Source organism: Canis lupus, chromosome 2 (genome assembly GCF_048164855.1).
Source record: "Canis lupus baileyi chromosome 2, mCanLup2.hap1, whole genome shotgun sequence".
Taxonomy (NCBI): domain Eukaryota; kingdom Metazoa; phylum Chordata; class Mammalia; order Carnivora; family Canidae; genus Canis; species Canis lupus.
The window spans coordinates 70,644,470-70,666,970 of NC_132839.1; the positions used below are offsets into that span (position 1 = coordinate 70,644,470).

The window sequence follows — 22,501 nt, forward strand, 5'->3', positions numbered from 1 at the left end:
CGCCACCGGCCGCCGGCGGTACTGCAGCGCTCCCGGTCGCGGCCGCGGGGCGGGGGGCGGGGGGCGGGGAGGCGTCCAGGCTGCCTCGAGTGGCTCCACCGGCCGCGCATGCCCGGTGCGCTGCTCGCGGCTGCGGCCGCCCCACCGCGCGGTCCCGCGGGGCTCCAGAGGCGGCTGAGCCGGCGAGTGCCGCCCGCAGCGCCCCCCGGTGGCACGACTCTGGAGTTGATAAAAGCGTCTCAGAGACGGGCAGTAACTTGCCCAAGGTCACACAGCCCGCGCAGAAGAATAATGGGATTGGGATTCGGACTCTGCAGCCTCCTCCCTCTGCGCCCCAGGAATGGGAGGAGCAGGGAGCTTGAGTATCTTGGTAGTCCTATAGGACCGTGGGGACCCTGAGCAAAGAGGCCTTTCTCCCTCCTTCACAGGTGAGCCAACAAAGGCTCAAAGAAGTTACTGGATACGCCTGAAATATTTTAAACAAACAAAAGCCACTTCTAGGGTTTCCTGTTGATGCCGTCTTGAAATGCCTGAGTTTACAAGTCTTTGTCCGCCCCGCCCCCTCGCTCCCCCGCAACTAGCCCGAAGTTCCAAACCTGGTTGTTAGAGACCTGGTCTTTTTCTTTAGGCGCATTGAGGCCGAGTACCTTCCTCCAAGCCACAGGGTCCTCACTGACAGAATCCCGGTGAATGACCCCTTAAGATCACAATTTCGAAGTGCCCAGGATGATCTAGGGCCGCACTGTACTTCCTTCTCTCCTTCAAACATTGGCAACTCTGCCCACCCCAGGGTCTTTGCACCTGCTCTTACCCTTCGTGTGAAGCTCCTTCCATCTTCCCATGCTGGTTTCTACTCGTGGCTTAGAGCTCATCTTCAAAGTTCCCTTCACTGAGCCTCTTAGATTATCCTTTCCCTTGCTTTGCACTCCCTTCCACCACCACCCAGTTTTTCCTCTCTGACCTCTAGGGCTCCCTAATGCTAATTACATATTCCATTCATTGTCTGAGGTCACCACCTCCGGTAACACCAGTGCTCCCTGAAGGAGCCTGGTCTTGCTCCTTGAGTACTCTATCCTCAGCACCTAGCTTATGTCTGCACTAAATAGGTACTCAGTAAATGTTTGTTGAATGAATAAGTAAATGACCCGACATCTCCCAATCCTTATACTCAGTGACTGATTTTGTTCATATGCCTTCCCTCCTCTCTCCTATTCAGTAGGCAATCATATCTGAGAGCTTGTCTTCATTTCTTAGAGCTGCAGTAACAAATTTATTCTCACAGTTCTGTAGGCTAGAAGTGTAAAATCAAGGTGTCAGCAGAGCCATGCTCCCTGGGAATGCTATAGGGGAAGATCCTTTCTTGCCTTTCCCAGTTTCTGACAGCACCAGGTGTTCCCTTGGCTTGTGGCATCATAACCCCACATTGGCCTTGTCTTCGCATGGCGTTTTCTTCCTGTATTTCTGTGTCTTCGTGTGGCATTCTCCTCTCTGAATTTCTTCTTTGTGAAGGACACCAATCATACTGTATTAGGGCCCACCTCATGACTTCATTTTAACTATGTCTGCGAAGACCCTATTTCCAAATAAGGTCACATCCACAGGGGTGGATTTGCATTCATAACAGAGGTGATCTTTGGAACACTGGAAAAGAATTTAGGCAAACTCAGCAGGATGGGGAAGGAGACACATGGGCAGCCAGCCGCACATGTAGGACATGCGCCCTGGTTGAATGTCCAGCAATAATATTTCCAGATGAACTCTGCCTGCATCCAAGAGGGGATGATATGCCAATTTTAAGGATTTCTATGGGAGTGGTCTCTATTCCTTCTTGGCCCTCTTCCAAACTGCAAACACCCCCACTTCCAGGCTCTCCAAAAAGCATTTTATCTGCCTTAATATGGTCTTCTGAGAACATGTAAATCTGCCAGGGACTGTGCTAAGCCTTGACCTGATTTCTCTCCTTTAATGTTGACAATTGGCCTGTGAGCTGGGTCCTATTGTTCACTGAATTTTACATGAGAAGCTGAGGTTCAGACAAGCTAGGGAGCAGGCTCACAGCTGGGATTTATAACCAACTCTATCTAATTCCAGAAAAATTGCCAGGAGAGCCAGAGGTACTCTTTCATCAATTCTGTGTGACCCAAGGGGGCAGAATTGCAATGCCTGAGTCAATGTTACAAGCAGAAGCAACAATTCGGCTACATTTTAGGAAAAATTATCTAATGCTTAGACTTCTGGTTCTCCAATGCTTACAATTAGCAGCTTTTCCTGATTTAGCTCCTTATGCCACTAGCGATCTCTAAGCAGTGCCCAGTTTGGATTCTCTGTGTTCTTCCCAAGCCCTCCCCGATCTTGAGGGGGACAGAATTCTTTCTACATAAATGGGGTTTGTTTTTTCTGAGAAAAGGTCTGCTAGCTTGAATGAGCCATAGGAGATAGAGGACCAGGAGGCTCCCTTATGAGGAATCAAAGTCGAGCCTTGCAGCAAAGAGCAGGAGGAAGAACTTGCTGGTGGTGATCCATCTCTGGGTTGGCATTCTCTCCGCCCAGCTCTTGCTATTTCAGTGGCGGGCTGCCGGTGACTGACGGGGTCTTCCTGAACTCCCACTTCCCCGTGTTGAAGAACTGCCTTCAGCCCTGTAGCTCCTTCCTGCTTCTGGCCAATGTCCACACACCCTGACCTCTGGCCTACAACAGGAAGGTGTTGGAAACCAGCCGCGCTCCTTCCGGAGCTTTGAAATCAACTGTGGCTGTTACTCCTGGAGAAACTGCGCTTCCCGCCGTCGCTGCTCCCTGCCCACACCGTCTGCGTTCCTAGGGAGCACTTTTATTTTGTGGGGAGCAGCATCCGAGTCACTGATTATTGGGACCGGGCCTCTTTCTTTTCTAAGAAAGGGGGTCTATTCTAGACACACTTTCTTTCCAGAAGATCAAAAGTGCTCTTGTGGGGGGGAAAAAAAAAAAAAGTGCTCTTGTGTTGGGAGTGCATCGTGGTTCCCAGAAAATGGTATTGGGAGTCCAAGGAGCAGAAAAAAAAGAAAAATGAAAAACACTGGCATTAAATGAGCTCACACCATCTCCAGACTGTCCCAACCACCTACGCGATAGATGAAGCTCTGTCTTCAGGTGTGGCCTTCCCCGCCTTTAGCAGCGCCAACGCTGAGCCTCGGAGAGGTCAGGGGGTCAGGGGGTTTCTTTGCCCAAGGTCCCGAAGCTAGGATGCAAGAGTCGGGATTCGAACGCGCCTCAAGGCCGTGTCATTCACTGCCGCTTTCGAAAGAGGAAGAATCTGGAGGCTGGAGAGCCGAGCTCCCGCTCGCTGTCGCTGCTGGACTTCAAGCTCCTCGCGGGCAGGGAGCCGCCGCGCCCTCGGCTGGGGGCTTGCACCCAGCGGGCGCTCCCGAGCGGTCCTCCTCCCGGCGGCGACGGAAGGGGCTGCGCTCTCCTTCCGAGCCTGCGGCCGCCGCCTGCGCACGCTGTGGACGGGCTGGGCGGAGCGCGGGGCCCAGCACCCCCGACCGCGGCGGGTCGGCTCCCCGGGCGGCGCGGAGACCCCGCGGGGGCCGGGCGCAGCCTCGGGAATCCCGGGCGCCGGGCGCGCCGCAGCCGAGCCTGTGCCCCGCACTGCGCACGCGCGCCGCCGGCCCGACTCCGCCCCCCCGAGTAGGGACCTACAGCGGGCGCGGCGGCGGCGGCGGCGGCGGCGGAGGCGGCTGCGGCCGGCGGCCGGCGGTGTAGACGCCCCTACCCTGGGAGCCGGGCCCCGCCGGCCGGGTGAGTGGTTGAGCCGGGGGCGGGGGGGGGTTCGCGCGCGGAGGGGGGGCCGCGCGGGGCGGGGGCGGGGGAGGGCCGGACGAGGCCGCGCCGGGGCGGGACGGGGCGGGCAGCCTCGGGCCGGGGGGGGGGGGGGGGGGGCGGGGGGGGTGCGGGCCGCGACCCCGCGTGCGGCTTGGCCGGCGGGCGTCGTGACGCAGAGGCGCCCCGGGACGGGGGGGGGGGGGGGCTGCGCGGGCCCCGGGGCGGGGGGCGGGGGGCGGGCGGGGTGCGGGCCCTTTGTGCCGCCGCGACCCGCAGGCTGGCCTCCCGCGGCGGCGGCGGCGGCCCGAGTGGAGGCCCCCGGCCGGCCCCTCCGCCCGCCCCCAGCGTTTTAAATGATGCATCTCCTGCGAGGGTTCCTACCGGTCGGCTCCGAGCAGGAAGTGTCGTCAGGAGGCCATTTTTAAAGCCTCCTGCGGGCCTCGGAGGTAAGCGTTGACGTGTGCGGCCGCCCGCGGTTACCGGAGAGGAGACCCCGCGGCCGCGCCCCGGCCCGGCCCGGCCCGACCCGGCCCCGCCGCCCCGCGCGCCCGCCTGCAGCCCGCGTCCCACCGGCCTGGGCGCGCCAACAATAAACTTGAGAACCCGACTGGCATTGTGTCTCCTCGGGAGTTCGGCGGCGTGCGCCCGGCCTGGGCTTGCCACGGACCACCTCTGCAGCAGCCCCGGCGGAGAGCGGGAGGGCGGGGGCCGGGGGCCGCGGGGGCCGCGGGGGTTCGACTCGCTCCGGGGCTCTGCAGGCTGCCTTTGCGGGACCGCCCCCATCTCAGCTGCACCCACCCCTTTTTTTTTTTATCTTGCGATCTATGGGTTGTGTTGGGCAGTTTCAGGCCGGGTGCAGAAGAGTGAATAGATTTCTTCACCGGAAAGGGAGACCAACGGAGAGGGAGAACGAACAAGTACAGTCCTTGTAGGCAAGTGTACCCCCCCCCCCCATTACAACAACCCTGACTTTCAAAACCAGGGCAGTGTCGGACAAGTGTATCAGCCTGACTGGCATTCAATAAGTCGAAAACAGCGAAATAGCACGCCGCCCTGTGTTGGAGGTCTACACGGCTGCACTGTAATGTGTTACGGCCTTTCAGGATCCTCTCTCTCTCTCTAAGTTTAGAATTGAAGTCATCAGGAGTGAGACAGCTGTGGTCTCCAGGAGCTTGCAGTGCTTTCCTAGAGGAACGGAGAGAGAATAGGAATGTATGTATGTGTCTTTATCTTTTCTCTGAGTCACGGATGCAAAGTTCAGCCCAGCCTGTGATGTGTGTACACAACGGGAGATACCGGCCAAGGGTTCTGGAAGCCCAGCAAATAGCTCTTTAGAAACCAGAACGCAAGTAGAATGTTTGGCTCTGTCAATTGTCTAAGGTCGACGTTCTCTCACCTAGGATGCACTTTTTAAAATCATTTTTTTTTTTTTTATCTTGGATGTAATATAACCATGAAAAATAACCCTTCTGTATGTATCCGGTTTTGTTCTGCTGATAACATTCATTACAGATGCATTTTTGAAAACAAAGGAGGGCATTGTTTTATCGAGCCTCCTCCCTGATGTGTCAAACTAATGTAGATTTTTAAGAATTCATTAATATTTTTAAGTCTTGATCTCCATTGGTGTTTTTGCCTTTAAGTAAGGGAATCTGGGGCAAGTTTTCAGGCAAGAGGAAGAAGGAACATTTGGATGATTGTTGACACAAAGGCTGACCTTTCTTTCACTCACTCATTCATTCATTCATTCATTCATTCCTTCAACTAATGTATATGGAGTACCTCCTGTGCCAAGCCCCATGCTGTTGACTGTGATAAATGAGGTCCTCACAGAGAGGCTTCCCAGTCTTGATTGCTCTCAAGCTGCTCGGGGATAGACTGCATTTTCTTTGTTTACCTATGCCAACCCCTCCAATTGTAATTTCCAGAATCCATCCTTGGAGTGAAGGGTCCACAGACTGTAATCCAGATGTTCTCATCATGGAGTGGGGATGGTGAGGCAGCAGAATCCCTGGGAAGGATTGTAAACTGCATGCCTCAGCCCATCTCAGGAACAGGGCAATCTGATTTATTAGTTCACCTGAGCCCTAGGAAGCCTTTTCTTCTTTTTTATTTTAAGCTCCTCTGTTACTTTGCAACACATCCCTGCTCAGAGAACGTCTTGGGGGCTCATTCTTATTTTCTAGAAGAAAAATCCTGGTGCAACCGAGACTGCACAGACTCAGGCCTTACATCCAAGAGCCTGGCTTCTGCTGCAGGGCATTTTGTGCAGTGCGTGGAAGCCTCACGGGGTGCTGGGTGTAGAAGCCTACGCCAGGGCCTGCAGTTAGGAGGCCAGATGGGGCTTGGTGCCTGAGAAGACAAGACCTGAAAGAAGGAAGAGCCCTGGAACTTGCCACGCTTTTGACTCATCTGCAGCTCTCCGGCACCAGGCAGGAAGTAAGAACAGTACTTGAGTGGCAGCAGATGCCGTGTCTTCAGTTCACAGTTTCACACAGTCCGGTAGCAGAAAGCAAAGAATTTAGATTAGACACCAGCGGATCAACTCCATGACCTGGGAAACGACACATAGCCTCTCCAGATCTGTTATCTTAGAAGAAGCAGATAATTGAAGGTACACTTTCAGGAGTATTGAGGTAACGTATGAAGGTGCCTCTACAGGCCCCTGGCACCCCTTCCACCTGACTTGGGTCAAGATGCTCCAAGATTGCCAAACACAGCCAGCCACTGAGAGCTTCCTGATCAGATCACCGGTACAGCACTTGCCGCCTCACTGAAACCACCCTTTTAGGACTGCTCTCCATCTCCCATTACACTCCTTAAAGACAGCAGCCCATAGCAAGTGTGGGGATAAACAGTCCTGGTTTGTGCTCATTGTACTAGCGCCCTGCCAGGAACATTTACATTCCCAAGAATCTGTAAAGTGGTTACTTACACACCTACAGAGAGTATCAGTGATGATATTTCCAAGGTCAAATGGCTAAACAGGAGCAGGACCCAAAGTTGGCTTGCCCAGCACTCCACCCCCATCCAAGGCCACTGCCTTGCCCCCTCTCTAGCACCCTTGGCCGGGATGGGGATATAAAAGATTGCACAAGGATGTTCATAATATTCTTGCCTTCCCCCTCACACTCCTTTGCGCCTGTTTTGTCAGGGGGTTAAGAACCTTGGCTGTACGTGAGATTTACCTGGAAAGCTTTTAAAACCCCCGCACACACAGTGGGGCCCAGGCATCATTTTCAAAGCTCTCCAAGTAATGCTGATGTGCAGTAGGGTGACCATCCCAGGGACCTCCTTCAAAAATAAGTTTAACATCCTGGGCATATTATGACAAGTTGGTCACCCTAATGCAGCCAAAGTTAATAATCACTGGTGTAGTAAGATTTCTTCTGTGTTTGTGTTTTTTATTAAACTTTTAATCCATTTCATCTACAAATTTGGGTTTTCTTTAAGCCAAAAAGAAGGGGGGAGAATACAAAAATGTGTCCTTTATTTTTGTCACTTTAGAGACCTGAAGTTCCTAGGTGTCTTCAGTAACACACAATTCTGTACTGTTGTTTGTAATACTACTTTGTTTTTACCTTGTGCTTTTTTTAATGCTAACAAAAGCATAATTTCCCCTTAACATTTTTTTTTTTCCACCTAGAGAACTGTAAGTTTTATACTTTAAGAACTCTATCACTGGTCATATTCTTTCTTTTAAAAGGTCTTCTCTTAAACTGTTAAAAAGAACATCCGTGTAATAACTTACTTTGCTTTCTGGTATAGTCTCAGTTGAAGAGCTTTACAGTGTCAAGTGGGTCCCCAAATAACTCCTTCCTAGATGGGACTGGGGAGAAGATCCTGGCCCCCCAGCCCCCTGAGGACAGCCTGCTGTGAGTCCTTTATCTCATCAGGCTGATTTGTTAAGAGTTTCTGCTTTTCAGGAGTTTACCAGACTCTTCTACATTCAAAGGAGACTTGCAAAAATAGGTTTCTTTCTAACGGAACATATACTGCTTGCCAAACATAAGGTTACCTGCTGCCTGCATATACCTCTTCCTTATATCAGCATGTGAATTGGGCATCATAAGTCCCACTTTACAAGTGAGAAAACTCAAGCTCAGAGCAGGTTAATAAATTCAGAATTGCACAGCTCTTAAGTCCAAAACCTAGGTTTTAAACATTGTTCTTGAAATTCCAAGTTCATTGTCCTTTCTACTCTTGCACTTTTCCCCTAGAAAGCAGAGGAACCCGAACAGGGGCTTTCTTGTCCAGCCTTCTTGCCCCATTCTGTGACCTAAGTGATAATGTTTGGTTTCAGAAGGAAATCTAGAATCCCATAGGTGGTGTGTTTGTCTGCAACTTTTGGAAGTATATCTCTGTCATTCAGGGGCCATCAATTTTCAGTTCAGTCGTTTTGAAGTGCAAAGTAGTTTGACAGAAAAGATCTTACTTAGCTGTTTTTCTTTTCTTAGAAGTATTTACCAATTCAGTTCAATTCTGATTCTTTGCAATGGTTCTTGCTGAGTGAGGTACCAGTTTCTTTCTAAATGCCATTTTATCTGCGCAGTGTGAGCACTTCACAGGCCTAATGTTGGGGTTGGGTTCTTTTCCTCTGATCAGGTGTTACTTGTCTACATGCTGCTGGGCACTTTGAGGTAGAATGCTTTAAATTTTTGCTTGCTGGGAAACATTTCTTAGACCAGTTTTTGCTATGACTAAGTAGATAAAAAGGAACAGAAAAGAATTTTTGAGCACTTGTGCCACAACCTGAGTGCTTTGCATATGTTACCTTGTTTGGCTCTCCTAATTACCTTCTAAGTCTGAAGATCATGAAGCCTGTTTCCTTGCCTGACAATGAGCAGAGAGAACCACTTGCCTAAGGACTCAACAAATAGAAATCAGAGTTTGAGCCACAAATCTTCCAGTTGCATTCCCTTTGCTCTTCGTGGGTCCTGCAGCTCCATCCCTGCCCTGGCACTGAATTTGGCAGGAGCCACGTGGGAGGATTTCTGGAGAGAGCTTCCTAAATATGCTTCTCCATCCAAAAATGATGCAGTCAGTCAAATTCTGATGACTGAGTTTGGTGAGCTTCTCAACGAACAGAATCTTGATGACCCACGAATTACATGCATGTGATATAATTGGCCAGCCGCTGTTCACATTCACATCCAACATCCAGTTCATGCACTCGCAGGAATATTTCACAATTCACCGGAGCTTGGAGAGGAACAGGTAGTTCAGTAACTAGCCAGTACCTAACCTAAGTTGTAGGGAATACTGTCATATGTAGTTGAAGCATCTTTCCATGTTAGCCCTTTGCCACTAAGGCTAGGTGATGATCTTGCCCCAGAGATAAATTGTATTTTAGGCTATACAACCCAGGAAATGTAATTAAAATCATGAAGTGAATTTCAGTGTATATTCTGGAAAGAGCAGTTGCTAGGCAGGGAAGCAGCAAATATTTTAACCCCTTTGTGATTGGTATGATTTCTTTCTCCATTTACTTCATGAAAAGGGGGGAAATTATATTTGTAACAGTTTAACACTGTATGTCCTATTATCACGTAATCCTCATGACAAGCCTAGGACATAGGTACTATTAGTGTTGGTTTTACTGATGAGGATTCAGACAGTTGGCCTCAGGTCATACACCTAGAAAGGGATGGCACTAGGTTTTAAATCCCTGTAATACAATTCTAGAATCTGTAGGTTTATGTCATATTGCTATTTATTTCTTTTCTAATTCTGTTGAGCACTTGGCATTTCCAGTATTTACAAGTCTGATGCTTCCGTCTTAATAAGAATTTGTACAATCCTCACAGTTTCTATGGGCTGCAGTGACGCTGTCCTGGTGTCTGACAAGACTCAAGTCTTTTTCTCCATAAGTCTCCATAATAAGCATAAGAAAAACCAGGGCAAGTGAGCTCAAAGTCAAAAGAAAAACCAGCAGCAGTGAATGCTGCACAGCCTTTTCCTCAGGAGGAGAAAAGACTCAGTCTTGAGGAAGCACACTTGTGTCATACGGTGCACTTCTCTTTGGGGTGTGTCCGTCATCTTTGGCTGTTGCTGTAGATAAATCTGCATTAAAAAGCTCATGGTGTGCTGTGAAAAAACAGACAACTTAACAGTCATTGGACATTTTATTTATTGTGTCCAGGGCTAATAATACTAAGTATTTTCTGTGCTTTTGAGACTCTTCCTAAGGCACCCCCCCCCCCCAAAAAAAAAGTATGTTTCCAGTTCTAGGAGGTCAAATGCAGAGGTTTGGGAATAGAGGCATGAGTTTGAAAGGTAGGTAAACACCAAAACCAAAGTTAGCAGTTTGCTGAGTGCCCTCCCATGTCCAGGGCATACAAGGGCTTTTATCACCTCACATAAGCCTTGGTCATCAGCCCACTGGGCAGCAGTTTGCCAAGAGGACCCAACTCCCCAGGTGGTTGCACCTTCCATGAGGAGTGGGCCCTCGAGCCGGTCACTCGGGTACACCCACACGCAGTACCAGAAGCAAAGCCACCTTAGTTCTTCCCTGCCAGTCACTGCATCCATTCACCCCTGTCTTTGGATGCACTCAGACCTTTTCCCCTAACAATTAGCCACACACGTTGCAAAGGCCAAAGAGAACTTGTTTGGAAGAAGCCTGATATCTTTGTCACCTGGACTGAAGGAAGTACCAGTGTAGAAATATTGCATTACTTTGAGAGTGGTTTAGAAGCCAGGAAGACACTTGTAAACAGGTGACCATAATTCAGATAAGGCCTAGATGTCTTGCCTTGCATTAAACTGTATTTGCTAATCACAGCCTCGCATTTCCTACAGGCCCTTGCTCCTAAGGATTCTTAATTCAGAATATCTGGTGAGATAGTTTTCTGGAAACACCTCTGAGAGGACTACACTCCTTCACCACTGTAGCTGGCTTGCTTAATCCCCCTAGGGAACTTTCCTCCATCAGCATGCTCTCTACTTCTTGCCAAGTATGTGATCTTACCATCCAGTCTGCTGAGATTTTGAGTCTTCAGTTATTTAGGAGGAAAGACATCCCCCAAGTTTTAAGAGGACTTGGGAAAAAAAAAAATGGCAAAACTGCTTTCTATAAATTTTGAAGAACCCTGGAGGCCGGGAAAGGTGCTGGAAAACTAAAAATGCACAGTTGGAATCCTGGTTTGGGTGAGTCTTCAAATGAAGAAATCTCATCACAAGAGTCTTGAGAATTTCTTAGCGTTAATATGTGAGATGTTGAAGTAGTTGTTAAGCAGTTTGTACCAGGCAAGTAAGTTTCTTCTTTCCTCCCCTCTCTGCTCTCCCTTTTTCCTCCTGTCTTCTTCCCCCTCCCTCTCTCTGGTTAGTAGGATTACAAGGCTGATAGCAGATACAATATCAACTGGCATGCAGATCTTTGGAAGAGAGTTGAGAACCAGGGACTGAATGACAGAAAAGGTGTGTATTAATATAATGGTTTATGAAGAGGGATTATGTTTGTAGCCCCAGAATCAGTATATAAGAAAGTTACAAAATCACTAGTTTCATTTACATTTAAGGGCAAATTCTCAACAACGAGAACTACATGAAAATAAAATTAGCTGCCTAAAAGGCAGAAATTTTGTTTATGGCAATGTTAGACTGTTGGTTGTATGATCAACTGGTGAAGATGATTTTAAAAGATCAAAATGTTGCTGGAAGTTTTAACTAGCGATTTCTAATCCTGGCTTTTACCAAAACTACAGTGAGTGCTTTTATAAACCACAGATCTCTACCTCCTCCCCTGCCTCATCAGGATTTAGACTCACTAGCTCAGGGGTAAGTCCAGAATTGTCTGTCTCAACTATGATGCTGAGGCTCCTCCATGTTTGGGAACCACTGGGCCAATTCCCCTTTAGAGTCTTCTTCACCTGTGGGTCCTTGGAGCCAGCCTTCTCTTGGGTTCTGGTCACAGATATTTCTCCCTTTGTTTTATTGGGATGAAATTGCCCACATGACCACATTGTTGGCAGTAGCATTCCTGGATGGTAGGAAAACTGATTTCAGAGGTCGGCTCTGGGAGACTGGGCTTGGAAATCACATAGATGAACAAGCAGATGAGAACAGGTAGCTCGCTTGAGATTACCTGAGTAGTTGCAGGTTATGCTTCTAGAAGTTCTGGTACTAATAGTGTCACTGGAGTCTCTCCCTTCACTAGATCCAGTTTATACCTGGAAAATGAAATGCATGTGAGTTTTATGAGTGAATCTTGAAACTTCTACCTGTCGTGTATACTAGGAGTGCAAAATGGAAGTTCTTGTCTTTGCCCATGCTTATCAGTTTGCCAGCTGGAAGCACCCACGTGTCCTGCCCCCTTCACAGTCCCCTTGTATCGGTATGTGTTTGAACGCTAAGGGCAGAGGTAGCATTTTGCAACCCCACGGGGCCTCTGCCCACTTGGTGTCTAAGTATACATACATGCTTGGAGTGGGGCACGTCTGATCAAGTCTTAGGTGCCACCAGGGTTCAACAGCATACTGGGAATTGCTTTTGAAAGGAGACCGCTATCTTTTGCAAAAGCAAAAGGGAGAGACAACACTGCCAAAGAAAAAGCATGTTGTCAAACATAGTGTGTTCTTACGGTCCTTTCCAAAAATGCTTTTACAGGGCAGCTTTTAGTTTGGATCTGAATATGCAATAATTATTTTTCTTGACCCTACAGTAGGACCTTCTGCTCCCCCAGGTTGGCCCTTCAGACTTATTTTGCATGGCTCTTGGCCTGTGATCATGTGCCAGAAGAAAGCTGCTAATTCCACTTCCTATTGCTACTCATCATCAGTCAGACACTGGGTACCTCTGTGTGCCTCTTGACACTTAAAGAACCACTTTAAAACTTCAGAAGTGTTCTCTTCTACCCTTGAGTGTTTTAGTCATCGTGGCAGCGCCATGAGAGAGGTTGGATAAGTATCCTTCCTTCTCATTAACAGATGAAAAAAAAATGAGGCTCAGAAGGCTTCAGTGTTTTTTATAAGGTCATAAAAGAAAGGTTTTTTTAGTAGATCCCCAGCTAGAATGTTTTTTTGTTTGTTTGGCTTATGGGTCTTGTATATTCTGAAAAAAGAACTTGTACTTAAAGATAATCATTTTTATAGGAGTATCAGTGTTACACATATTATGGCATTTGCTGTAGGGACATTTCTGCTTCTGCCACCACTGCCCAGGCTGCCCCCCCCACCCTCACCTCAATCCCCCACACTCTCATTCCACCCACAGATGCTTGTCTGTGCAGCAGTTAGAGGCTCTGTTGGGATATAAATCACATCAGGCCATGTCACTGCTCTAGTCTCCCCTGGTTATCTTTCTCAAGTACAGGAAAAGTCACGTCCTTATGACTCTGTGCTAGAGCTTTCCTTAACCAGTGCCCCCACTGACTCTGATCATACCAACTGCTCTTTCATTTATCTCCTCTCCTTGCTGACTGTCCTCTGTTCTCAGCCTCCTTGCCATTCCTCAGTTGGTCCAGGCCCACATCCCACAGACCTTTGCCTTCTTTGCCTGAAATTCCCTTCTCCCAGACAATTACAGTACTCACTCCCTGCTGCCCTGAGGTCTCTGCTCAATTGTCAGCTTAACTGGAGTCTTTCCTGACTCTCCATACCTCTATATGCCAGCTCTGCAACCTCATCACTTAACTGGATTTTGCTAACTGCCCTGCACCACTCAGAACAGTGCCTGACACGTAATAGATGCTCAATAAAATCTTGAAGGAATCAGTATTTGTCTACCTAATATTGCCAATGTATTATTGACTTCTTACATTTGTGAAAGTAAATGTAGCATAGAGAGAGCTGGGAATCCAAGCTGCTAATTAACAAATGACACCTGAGCCCCAGCCCTAGCTTTCTCCATGACCTGATAATTTGTGTGTTTAAAAACTGAAATAGAAAAAAAAAATAAAATAAAATAAAAACTGAAATAGTATTCTCCTGTACAGGTATAATATGATATTATACCTATGAAATTGCTGGGATGTTCTCCATGACACCTAAAAATAACTCACTTATTAAGGACTGTTCTGAGTGGCAGCTGGGATTTCCTTGTTCCTGGCCTATCTACTTATGGTTGGTCTAAAGAGATGAGTTCTTAGAGGGCTGAATTTAAAAATATCTTCCGTTTAGGCTTATTTGCCCCTTCTGTGGTACTGCGTTTTACTGTCGGTGTATGTTTAAGAAAATATGTGAAGGTTTAGCATGAAATATAAAGATCATTGAAATACAGGATAAGTTTGGAAATAGCTTAACTAAACCTTAAGTTCACATATTAATCATGCTTTCTGATGTCTTTTTTTCCCTTTAGTTTTGCCCGGAATATCAGAGAATTGGGAACAATTGTATTTTGGGATCATACACCTACTGTGGTGGTTTATAAGCAAGGATAACCGACTATGCCCGCCCAGGAAGTCACTGCTTCTCTGCCAGTCGGGAAGTTAAATGAAGGATGGCCCCAAAGGATTTTATCCTGTGAAGTCTTCCTGGATTTTTTGGCTTTCCCTTTTTAGAAATGCAAATAAAGAAGATGAAGGATCTTGGACAGCAGTTATATACCACTCAAGTGAACAACAGACATAATTCCTTAACCATGTCACCCAAACAGCCTACTGCTAATAGAGCAACTCGACCAGATAGACAAGAAGCGCAGGCTCTTTTGTGTCAAGGCTCAGAGGCAGAGGCTGCCATGATGACTGTTGCTACATGTGTGAAGTGCAAAAGTGTTCACAAAATCCCGCTTCAAGATTTGAAAAAGGGTACCGGGCCAAGCCAAAAGGAAGACAAATACATTTGCTTCAAATGCAACCTAGGTGTGGCTGCTCCCCATTTTCATTATGTGAACAGCAATCCCAACGCTACTCCTGTAGGAAATAAAGCCGAAGCCATCTCAAGTTCCGTCAGTAACAAATTTAAGGTAAGGAACTTTAAGCCAGGCAAATACTATTGTGATAAATGTCGATTTTCCACAAAGGACCCTCTGCAATACAAGAAGCACACACTTCAGCATGAAGAGATTAAATTCATCTGTTCTCACTGCAACTATGTTTCTTACACAAAAGGGGAGTTCCAGAGGCACCTGGTGAAACACACAGGCGTATTCCCTTATCAGTGTGAGTACTGCGACTATGGTGCTATTAGGAATGACTACATTGTCAAACACAGGCGGAGAGTACATGAGAGGGCGGGGGGAAAGCGGCTGCCCAAAAATGTTGCCAAACTGGAGCCGAAAAGAGTCAGCACATCCAAGCAAAACACAGAGCTTTTCAAAGCTCCCAATCCAAGGACTGCATTTCAAAATAAGTCATCAGATCAACTCTCAAGGTTCTCTCTCCATACGAATAAAGACAAAATGCACAGTATCATGTTGTTGCCTGAATCAAAGGAATACCAAAAAGATGTAGTATGTGTTCCAAATAAAGTGACCCTGTCGGAGCCAAACGAAGGCAGTCTGTTTGAGAACAAAAGTGTGGAGGTGGAAGTGCTGTCTCCAGCAAAAGAGCCTGTCCAGCCGGGAATGCCGTTAACTGTGGTGGCACCAGCAGAACTCGTCGTTCCTGCAAACTGCTTAGCCCAGTTGATAGATGTGAAGGTTGTCAATGGGACCCAGCAGCTGGTCCTGAAATTGTTTCCTCTGGAAGAAAGTAACCGCCCTGACGCTGGTGGGGGCGAGGGGGGCAATTCTGAGCGTATGACTAGAGAGAAGCGTTTAGTTGAACCAGAAAAAATGGTTTCTGCAGGCCAAACAAAGTCACTGGCAATTGAAGGGAATGTTGGAAAACTGGCAGGCATTGATAATCTTCAGTCGTCAGTTCAGAAACAACTTAAAAATGTGAAGTGGGTCAGGTCTTACGATTTTTTCATGTCCAATTCTAGTGTGCACGACCGTGGAGAATCCCTCCTCAACCCAGATACAGTTGAGGATTTCCCGAAAAAAAGCAGTATGTACCCACACAGACCGGCTTTTCCTTCTCTCTCCTTAAAAGGTCATTCTCCAGCATCTCTAGTAAAAAACAGTATTTTCCACAGTCTTGGAGCTGCATCAAATCCCTTTCCATATAAAGCTGCTGTTTCTTTTGCTGAAGATGGAAGGAACTTACACGGTGACTTGCAGCAGTTGCTTCCCCTAGCTGCATCACCTACAACCATGTCCTTCTCTGGAGAAAAGGGCTCATTGTCTGTAAGTACAAATAACTTGGAATCTAGAAATGAGATCAGTGTTCCTATAAAAATGGTTCCCTCTCATCGGAAGCTGAAAGACAAGCAGATGGAGGAACACAAGGCAGTTTCAAATACAAGCCAGATTTCCTCTCAACATAAAAGCGAGTATTTACACATAAATATGCCAGGAGAAGATAGAATCAGGTCTCAGCCACCTAGGGAGGAGCCTTTGGAATTAAAGAATCCTGAAAGGACTAAAGACTCTTTTGATGGTCCAGTCATCTCATCAGTATTTTCTCTGAGCTCTGGGTCTGAAAATGTCCCTGAGGGTGTTAAGTGGAATAGTTCAACATCCAAAATAAAGTCAATTGAACTCTTGCGCAGAAAGATAGCTCAATTAATTGAATCCTGTGGTAAGCCATCATCTTTGTCTGCAAATAATGCACATCGCCGTTCTGTAGGGCAGACGTCGAAGGAAACTTCAAAAGCTGCTCCTGAAGGTATCCACGAAATTAACGTATCATTTACTGGCACTGGCTATTCCACAGGCACGCTCCCAAAACCTCAGGATGATGGTGGTATTAATGGACAGCTTACTCATCAGCAAATATATCCACAGTTTATAGAAGGCAGCAATGGGAATACTGAACGGGTAACCAGGAAGGCCCATGTTGCTACTCCAGTATTGATCCCCAAAGGGGCTGTATTGAGGGTTCTTAATTCTTCTGAGGATGCACACATTATAGAAGCCACGTGTGAAGCACCTGTCAGCATACCTTGCAGTGAGACACAGTTAATAAAACCCATTCCGTTATGCCCAGTGAGACAGACAGACTCAGACTTACAGTCTTTGACAAGTGAAAGTGGGCCAATAGATATGTCTCAAAATTTTGATATACCTCTTCGGCCAAAACCAAGAAAAGAGAGTTCTTTTTGTAGCACCATGCCTAAAAAAACTGGCCCCCTGCACAGTCAGCAAGGAAGCAGTGAACTGAGTAAGCAAGGGAAACTGCTTTCCAGAAGTCTTCCTATCAGTAAAAATAAAACCAAACAAGTGAACTCATCCAAGAAGAAAAGTAAAATCCAGGCTGATCCCAGCCGCTATCTCAAGGATCCTTCAATTTTCCAGGTTGCAAGACAACTTCGACTGGTAGCTGTTAAACCAGATCAGTTGATTAAATGCCCACGTCGGAACCAGCCCGTCATCGTATTAAACCATCCTGATGTTGACTCTCCAGAAGTGACCAATGTGATGAAGGTAATAAACAAGTACAAAGGCAACGTTCTCAAAGTCGTCTTGTCAGAGAGGACTAGGTGTCAGCTAGGCATCAGACGGCATCATGTTCGCCTAACATACCAGAATGTGGAGGAGGCCAATCAGATAAAAAGGCAAATGATGTTGAAAATGAAACTTAAAAAAGTTCATAAAAACAACTACCAGGTGGTAGATTCTTTGCCTGATGACTCATCACAGTGTATATTTAAATGCTGGTTTTGTGGGCGACTGTATGAAGACCAGGAAGAGTGGATGAGTCATGGCCAACGGCATTTGATAGAGGCAACTAGAGATTGGGATGTTCTTTCTTCCAAGGGCAAATAAGTAAAAAATGGTTTTTGAAGCAAATTATTTTCTTACTTTTAGTTTATTCTAGTTTGTTTTTTCCCCTCCCTCCCTGACTCAGTAGGAGAAATACAGATTGTAGAAATGGGAGGATCATTCATTCTTCAGAAACCTTGTAGGAATGTTGAGAGCCAGGAGTCTTAACCGGAGATAAGTGACCAGACCTTGGAAGCTAGTGGAAGCCCCTGAAATCGTACGCACAAATCTATGTATACGTGTTTTTCTGGAGAGAAGTGAAACTTCCAGATTTCCAGTGGGATCTGAGACTTTTCTTTGTTTAGCACCCCTTTTTTCTGAGTAGTTACATATTTGTTGTGATCTATTCAGAGGGACAAGTTTAGTGTTTTACATATTGCTCTTTATACAAAATGCTACTGAGGAATTAAACCCGTATCTTGGTGTGCACATCCATTTTTTTTCTGCATTAACTTATGTGCTGAATATTTGGTACATAATGGAAATTATACCTTCTACTTTGTTATCTTAAATTTGGTTATAGAAAAGTGGCTCTTTTAAATTCCTCACCCACTCTGCAGTACTCAGAAGTGTCTGTAGCACAGAGCATTGTGCTTCCGTTGGCCATTTTGAAGAATGATTCTGAGGGTTTGCCTGAATTTATTACGTCAACAGTAGATGTTAGGGGAGGAAAGAAACATTTTCAAACCTTTAGTTTCTTTTTAAATGTCTTGATTTATGACAGTTGGGGAGGGAATGTGCCTTAAAAAAAAAAAAAAAAAGGAATGGTCACAGATGGAAAATAAGATTAAGGCCACTCTCACGAACATAAAGTAACCCAATTTAAAATGTGAATCAATAGGCTTCTTACAACATAGATAAAGTTCAAGGCAGGACTGTGAAGGGAGTTATGACTTTAATGTAGCCATTAGTTTTCATTTGAGAACCCATGCACAGACCATGGGCAAAGGCTGCGCGTGATTTCTCCACCACTTAGGATCCAGGATGTTGCCTCCAACCTAGCTCATAGCCTGCTCTCCCTCTACCAGTTTTCCGAACAGGTTCTCCTTTGGAGTGAGACACTTCCCTACTCACCTCCTGTCCCCTTCATTTTGTGCCTCTGAGGCACCTTAAGGCTTTCCCTCATGAAAATACTAAAGCAAGAACCAACAAAATAGAAACATCCCGCTATCTTTGTGGAGGTTATAGAAACACTACTCCTGGTTTTCACTGATAATCACAGTACACTTCTAATTTACCTTCACCTTCACAGTCTGTTCTCCCTCTCACTCACCTTTCCTAGGTAGTAACTCGTGAACACCTCCCCTCTCCACCATCAGATGCCGGGACCATGGCTGGTCCACACAGCACCTTTGTGTGCATTAGGAAAAACTCCCTTTGCACCTTCACCACCTGTTGGGCAGATAGGTGGCCAGGCACAGGGAGCTCAGGCTGGATTTCATCCTCACCAACCCACCTGCCAGGCACCAACCGTCTCAGAACACACAGGCACGGCTACAGGGCAGCCCCCAACTCTGCATTTTCCTCCCTTTTAAGACTGCTCCTTCCTTAGGCAGTTAGTGCGGTGAATGAAACTGGGAGCCATTATATCTGAAAAAGACTTGAGTGAGATTTTCATGTTGGTTAGTTGGAACTTTGATTTTTTTTTTTTTTTTACATGTGTGAAAGTCTTAAACTATCTTCTGATAGGTGGAGTTATAATTCTTTGTAGTTGGTTCTCAAGATAATCAACATTTCTTATGTTTAACTGAATACATGATCATGAAGTTGGTTAATTGGTTTTTATTGGAATTTAAAATTTGGGTTTTTTATATGTGTATATATGTTTATATGTGTGTGTACACATATAAATATTTTTTACCATATGAAAACAGCTAATTTTCTGATTTCCTATTTTATAATGAAATTATGTGGGCTGGAAAAATATAAGACACTTTATATTCTAGAAATTATTTTGGAAGCACATTTTTATAATGGTATGGTCTCATTTTTAGAAAATGAAAGCACAAGTAAGTGATGAGTCTGATTTATATGAACAAACAGGAGTAGGAATCCCTGAGGATCATTTCATTGCAGTATTTCATCCCCATGCATTTCTAGTTGGTGCTTTTTGGGAAATGAATCCTATGTACCACTTCACCACATAGAGGAGAGTGCTCTCAAGTGAACCATGTGTGGATATGTACCCTGCCAGCATGATAGAAGGCTCCTAAGTTAACAGAAGAAAAGGCTGTGATTTTTTTTTTTTTTTCTCCTATACCTCACTGCTTAGTAGCATCTTTCTTGAGAGGCTAGAGCATGACCTTTCAGGAAAGATGACTATGAATCAGGTCACAGTGTTAAGTGTCAACATGAAATATTTATACTTTGTAGCATCAACCGTTTTCCAAGTATTACCTAAAATTCAGCTTACATACTTTATGGACCTAAATTTTATGAATAAACTATGTAGCTAAGCTTTTTGAGGATTTCCTGAGCTACAATACTTTTTGAGGAATTAAGAAGGCTCCTGAAAGTCATAAAAAATGAGAAAGCAAAACATGTCTGTCCTCCCTATATGAAGAACTTTAGGAAATAGCTTAACGTGTAGGTAAATGTCCTAAAACATTTCTAATGAACGAGGTAGGGGTAGAATTGTGTTGAGTATTTATGTACTCCCACCTTGATTTTGAAGGACCTGTGCTCATGAAATTTTATTAATATTTACTAATAGAATTTTAAACTTATTTCTTAGAGTTTTTTACTTTTGGGGGTCAGAAATGATATGATCTTATAGTTATGACAGAGTGAAAATTTTTAAAAAGATTCATAGTCTCATAGATCATATTTTACTCAAATTTTTATCCCCTGCCCAAAACATTTTGTGAGCCCCACTCTGGGCCAAATGCTGTTTGTTAAACTACACTGAACACAATATATTAACCCTCAAAGGTTCCGTCCCTCTTTCTTCACAACCTACTAAATAAACTATCCCAGGAAACAAAAATGTGATGTTGCTTGGCCTTTGGAATAATTTTTGAACCTGTACATGTCAATATGAGCAGAAAACAAAACATTGCATAACATGTCTGAAGCATTAGTGTAAGTCCTGTGTTAACAGTTTATGTGTCTGCTGCTCTGGTTTTGAAACACGTTTGTATATAGATCTAGAAGTTGGCGTAAATTTTGTTAAATAAAGCAACTGTAAAACGTTCTCTGCCCTTTCATTTCAGTGATAAGAGGGCTTTTTATTACATAGCCTATCTTGTGGGATACATTTCTGATATGTAAAGGCAGCCATCTGTACAGCACAGGTGCTCTGAATTCCATCCAGGTATATGTTGAGTTAGATGTACTGCTGGTTAACCATGCATGCTCTGAAATGGACCAGGTCATTTTGCTTTGTTTTGTTTTGTCTTTGTCTTAAATTCACAAGAGATGCTGGTTTAGGCAGCAGTAACAGTTTTCATCCCATGGTCCATGGCCTCATCGGAGATGATAATGTGGCCACTGAACCTGGCCTCTCAGCTGGGAGGGGATTGGAACAAGAGAGCTCCCAAGGGGTTGATGAGCCTGCTGGACCACAGGAGCAGCTGCACTGCTGATGCCATCTTCCCAAACATCCTCGCATCTGACTCCACGCATACTTGAGAGGAAAGACGAGAATATTTGGAGGGGGTGCTTGGTTCATCATTCCAAGGAGCCAAAAAAAGAAAAGAAACGGACTTGAGTTTTGGCAGACCCTGAAGAAAACCTAGAGATGTGAGTTGATGTAAATTCAGCAATTTGCTGTTTCAATTTATTAGCTGAGAGGAGTTGTCATCCTCCATCCTATAGTTCTGGTCCAGTAAATTGTCATCTTTGGTTGTTTAGAAGGAAGTGGAAATCAAGGCAGTGGAAGCCTCAAGGGAGGTTCGAATTGGGTGTGGACTACCAGAGGTGGCTACGGTATGCACAGAGTCAGGGACTGGGCAGACACTGACGCCAAGGCCAGAAAGTTGAGTGGCAGTCGCCAGGTCACATTTTATTGTGAAGAAAACTCCAGTTCAAGAAAGATGAATGTTAAAAAAAAAAAATTTTTTTATGTTTACATGAAGGCGAGTGAAGTAATATGCAAGCTCGTGTTTTGGCAGGAAGTGCCCTGGCGTCTATAAAGCTCTTTACAACATGTAGAGCCTTTGCTGCCACAGGTTACACTTAGGATGAATTGACTTCTTATGGTTCTAGCATGTATCAGACACAGGAGTTAGGATGAGATACCATTCTGAGGAATGTGGACTTAGTCTGGAGCCATGCTGTCCAATAGGAATATAACATGAGCCATATACATAATCTGAACTTTCTGGTAGCCACATTTAGGAGAGTAAAAAGAGCAGGTGAAATTAAATGTTTCGCCAATACATCTAAAATATTGAGATATTTTGTATATGTTAACACATATACTAAGTGTATATTTAGGGATGCCTGGGTGGCTCATTGGTTGGGCATCTGCCTTCAACTCGGGGCCTGATCCCGGGATCAGGGATCGAGACCCATGTCAGGCTCCCTGGGGGGAGCCTGCTTCTCCCTCTGCCTGTGTCTCTGCCTCTCTCTCTGTGTCTCATGAATAAATAAATAAATCTTAAAAAAAAAACACCGAAGTGTATATTTATATACATTGTTTAAAACAAAATCGATTTTCAACTTAGAGAAGGTTTAAATTTTAATGCTAAATTTTCATTTATAATGAGATACAGTCTTATCAAAACACTTAAGCTGTATTTAGTGGCAAGATATTAACTGTTTAACATTTTCCAATTTAAATGAGAAATTCAGTTCTTCAGACACTAGCCACATTTCAAATGTTCATTACCCATGTGTGCCTAGTGATTACCACATTGAACAGCCTAGGATAAGACAAAAATATTTACTGTGTTGTAAATATTAGCTTAACTTGTCTGAGCTTCTTAATACGAAGAATTGGATTTTATCTATGTACCTC

At 45.5% G+C, this 22,501-nt stretch overlaps 1 protein-coding gene across 8 annotated transcripts; it reads left to right on the plus strand.

Moving 5' to 3' along the window:
* Positions 1-3,646: 3,646 nt before the first annotated feature.
* ZNF518B (zinc finger protein 518B) lies at positions 3,647-20,734 on the plus strand. 8 transcript variants are annotated; one of them, XM_072806238.1, is made up of 3 exons: positions 3,760-3,774; positions 11,127-11,217; positions 14,095-20,734. In XM_072806238.1, exon 3 carries the CDS (start codon positions 14,299-14,301, stop codon positions 17,542-17,544), a length of 3,246 nt encoding a protein of 1,081 aa, XP_072662339.1. In that variant the 5' UTR covers positions 3,760-3,774; positions 11,127-11,217; positions 14,095-14,298; the 3' UTR covers positions 17,545-20,734. The 8 variants fall into 8 exon arrangements, with proteins under 8 accessions (XP_072662336.1, XP_072662339.1, XP_072662363.1 ...); XM_072806253.1 differs by lacking the exon at positions 3,760-3,774 and adding an exon at positions 4,122-4,244 and having other exon boundaries at positions 11,130-11,217; XM_072806242.1 differs by lacking the exon at positions 3,760-3,774 and adding an exon at positions 4,126-4,244.
* The last annotated feature ends 1,767 nt before the right edge of the window (positions 20,735-22,501 follow it).

Coding starts and splice junctions, on each gene's coding strand:
- ZNF518B (XM_072806235.1), top strand. CDS start 14,299: ATGCAAATAAAGAAGATGAAGGATCTTGGACAGCAGTTATATACCACT.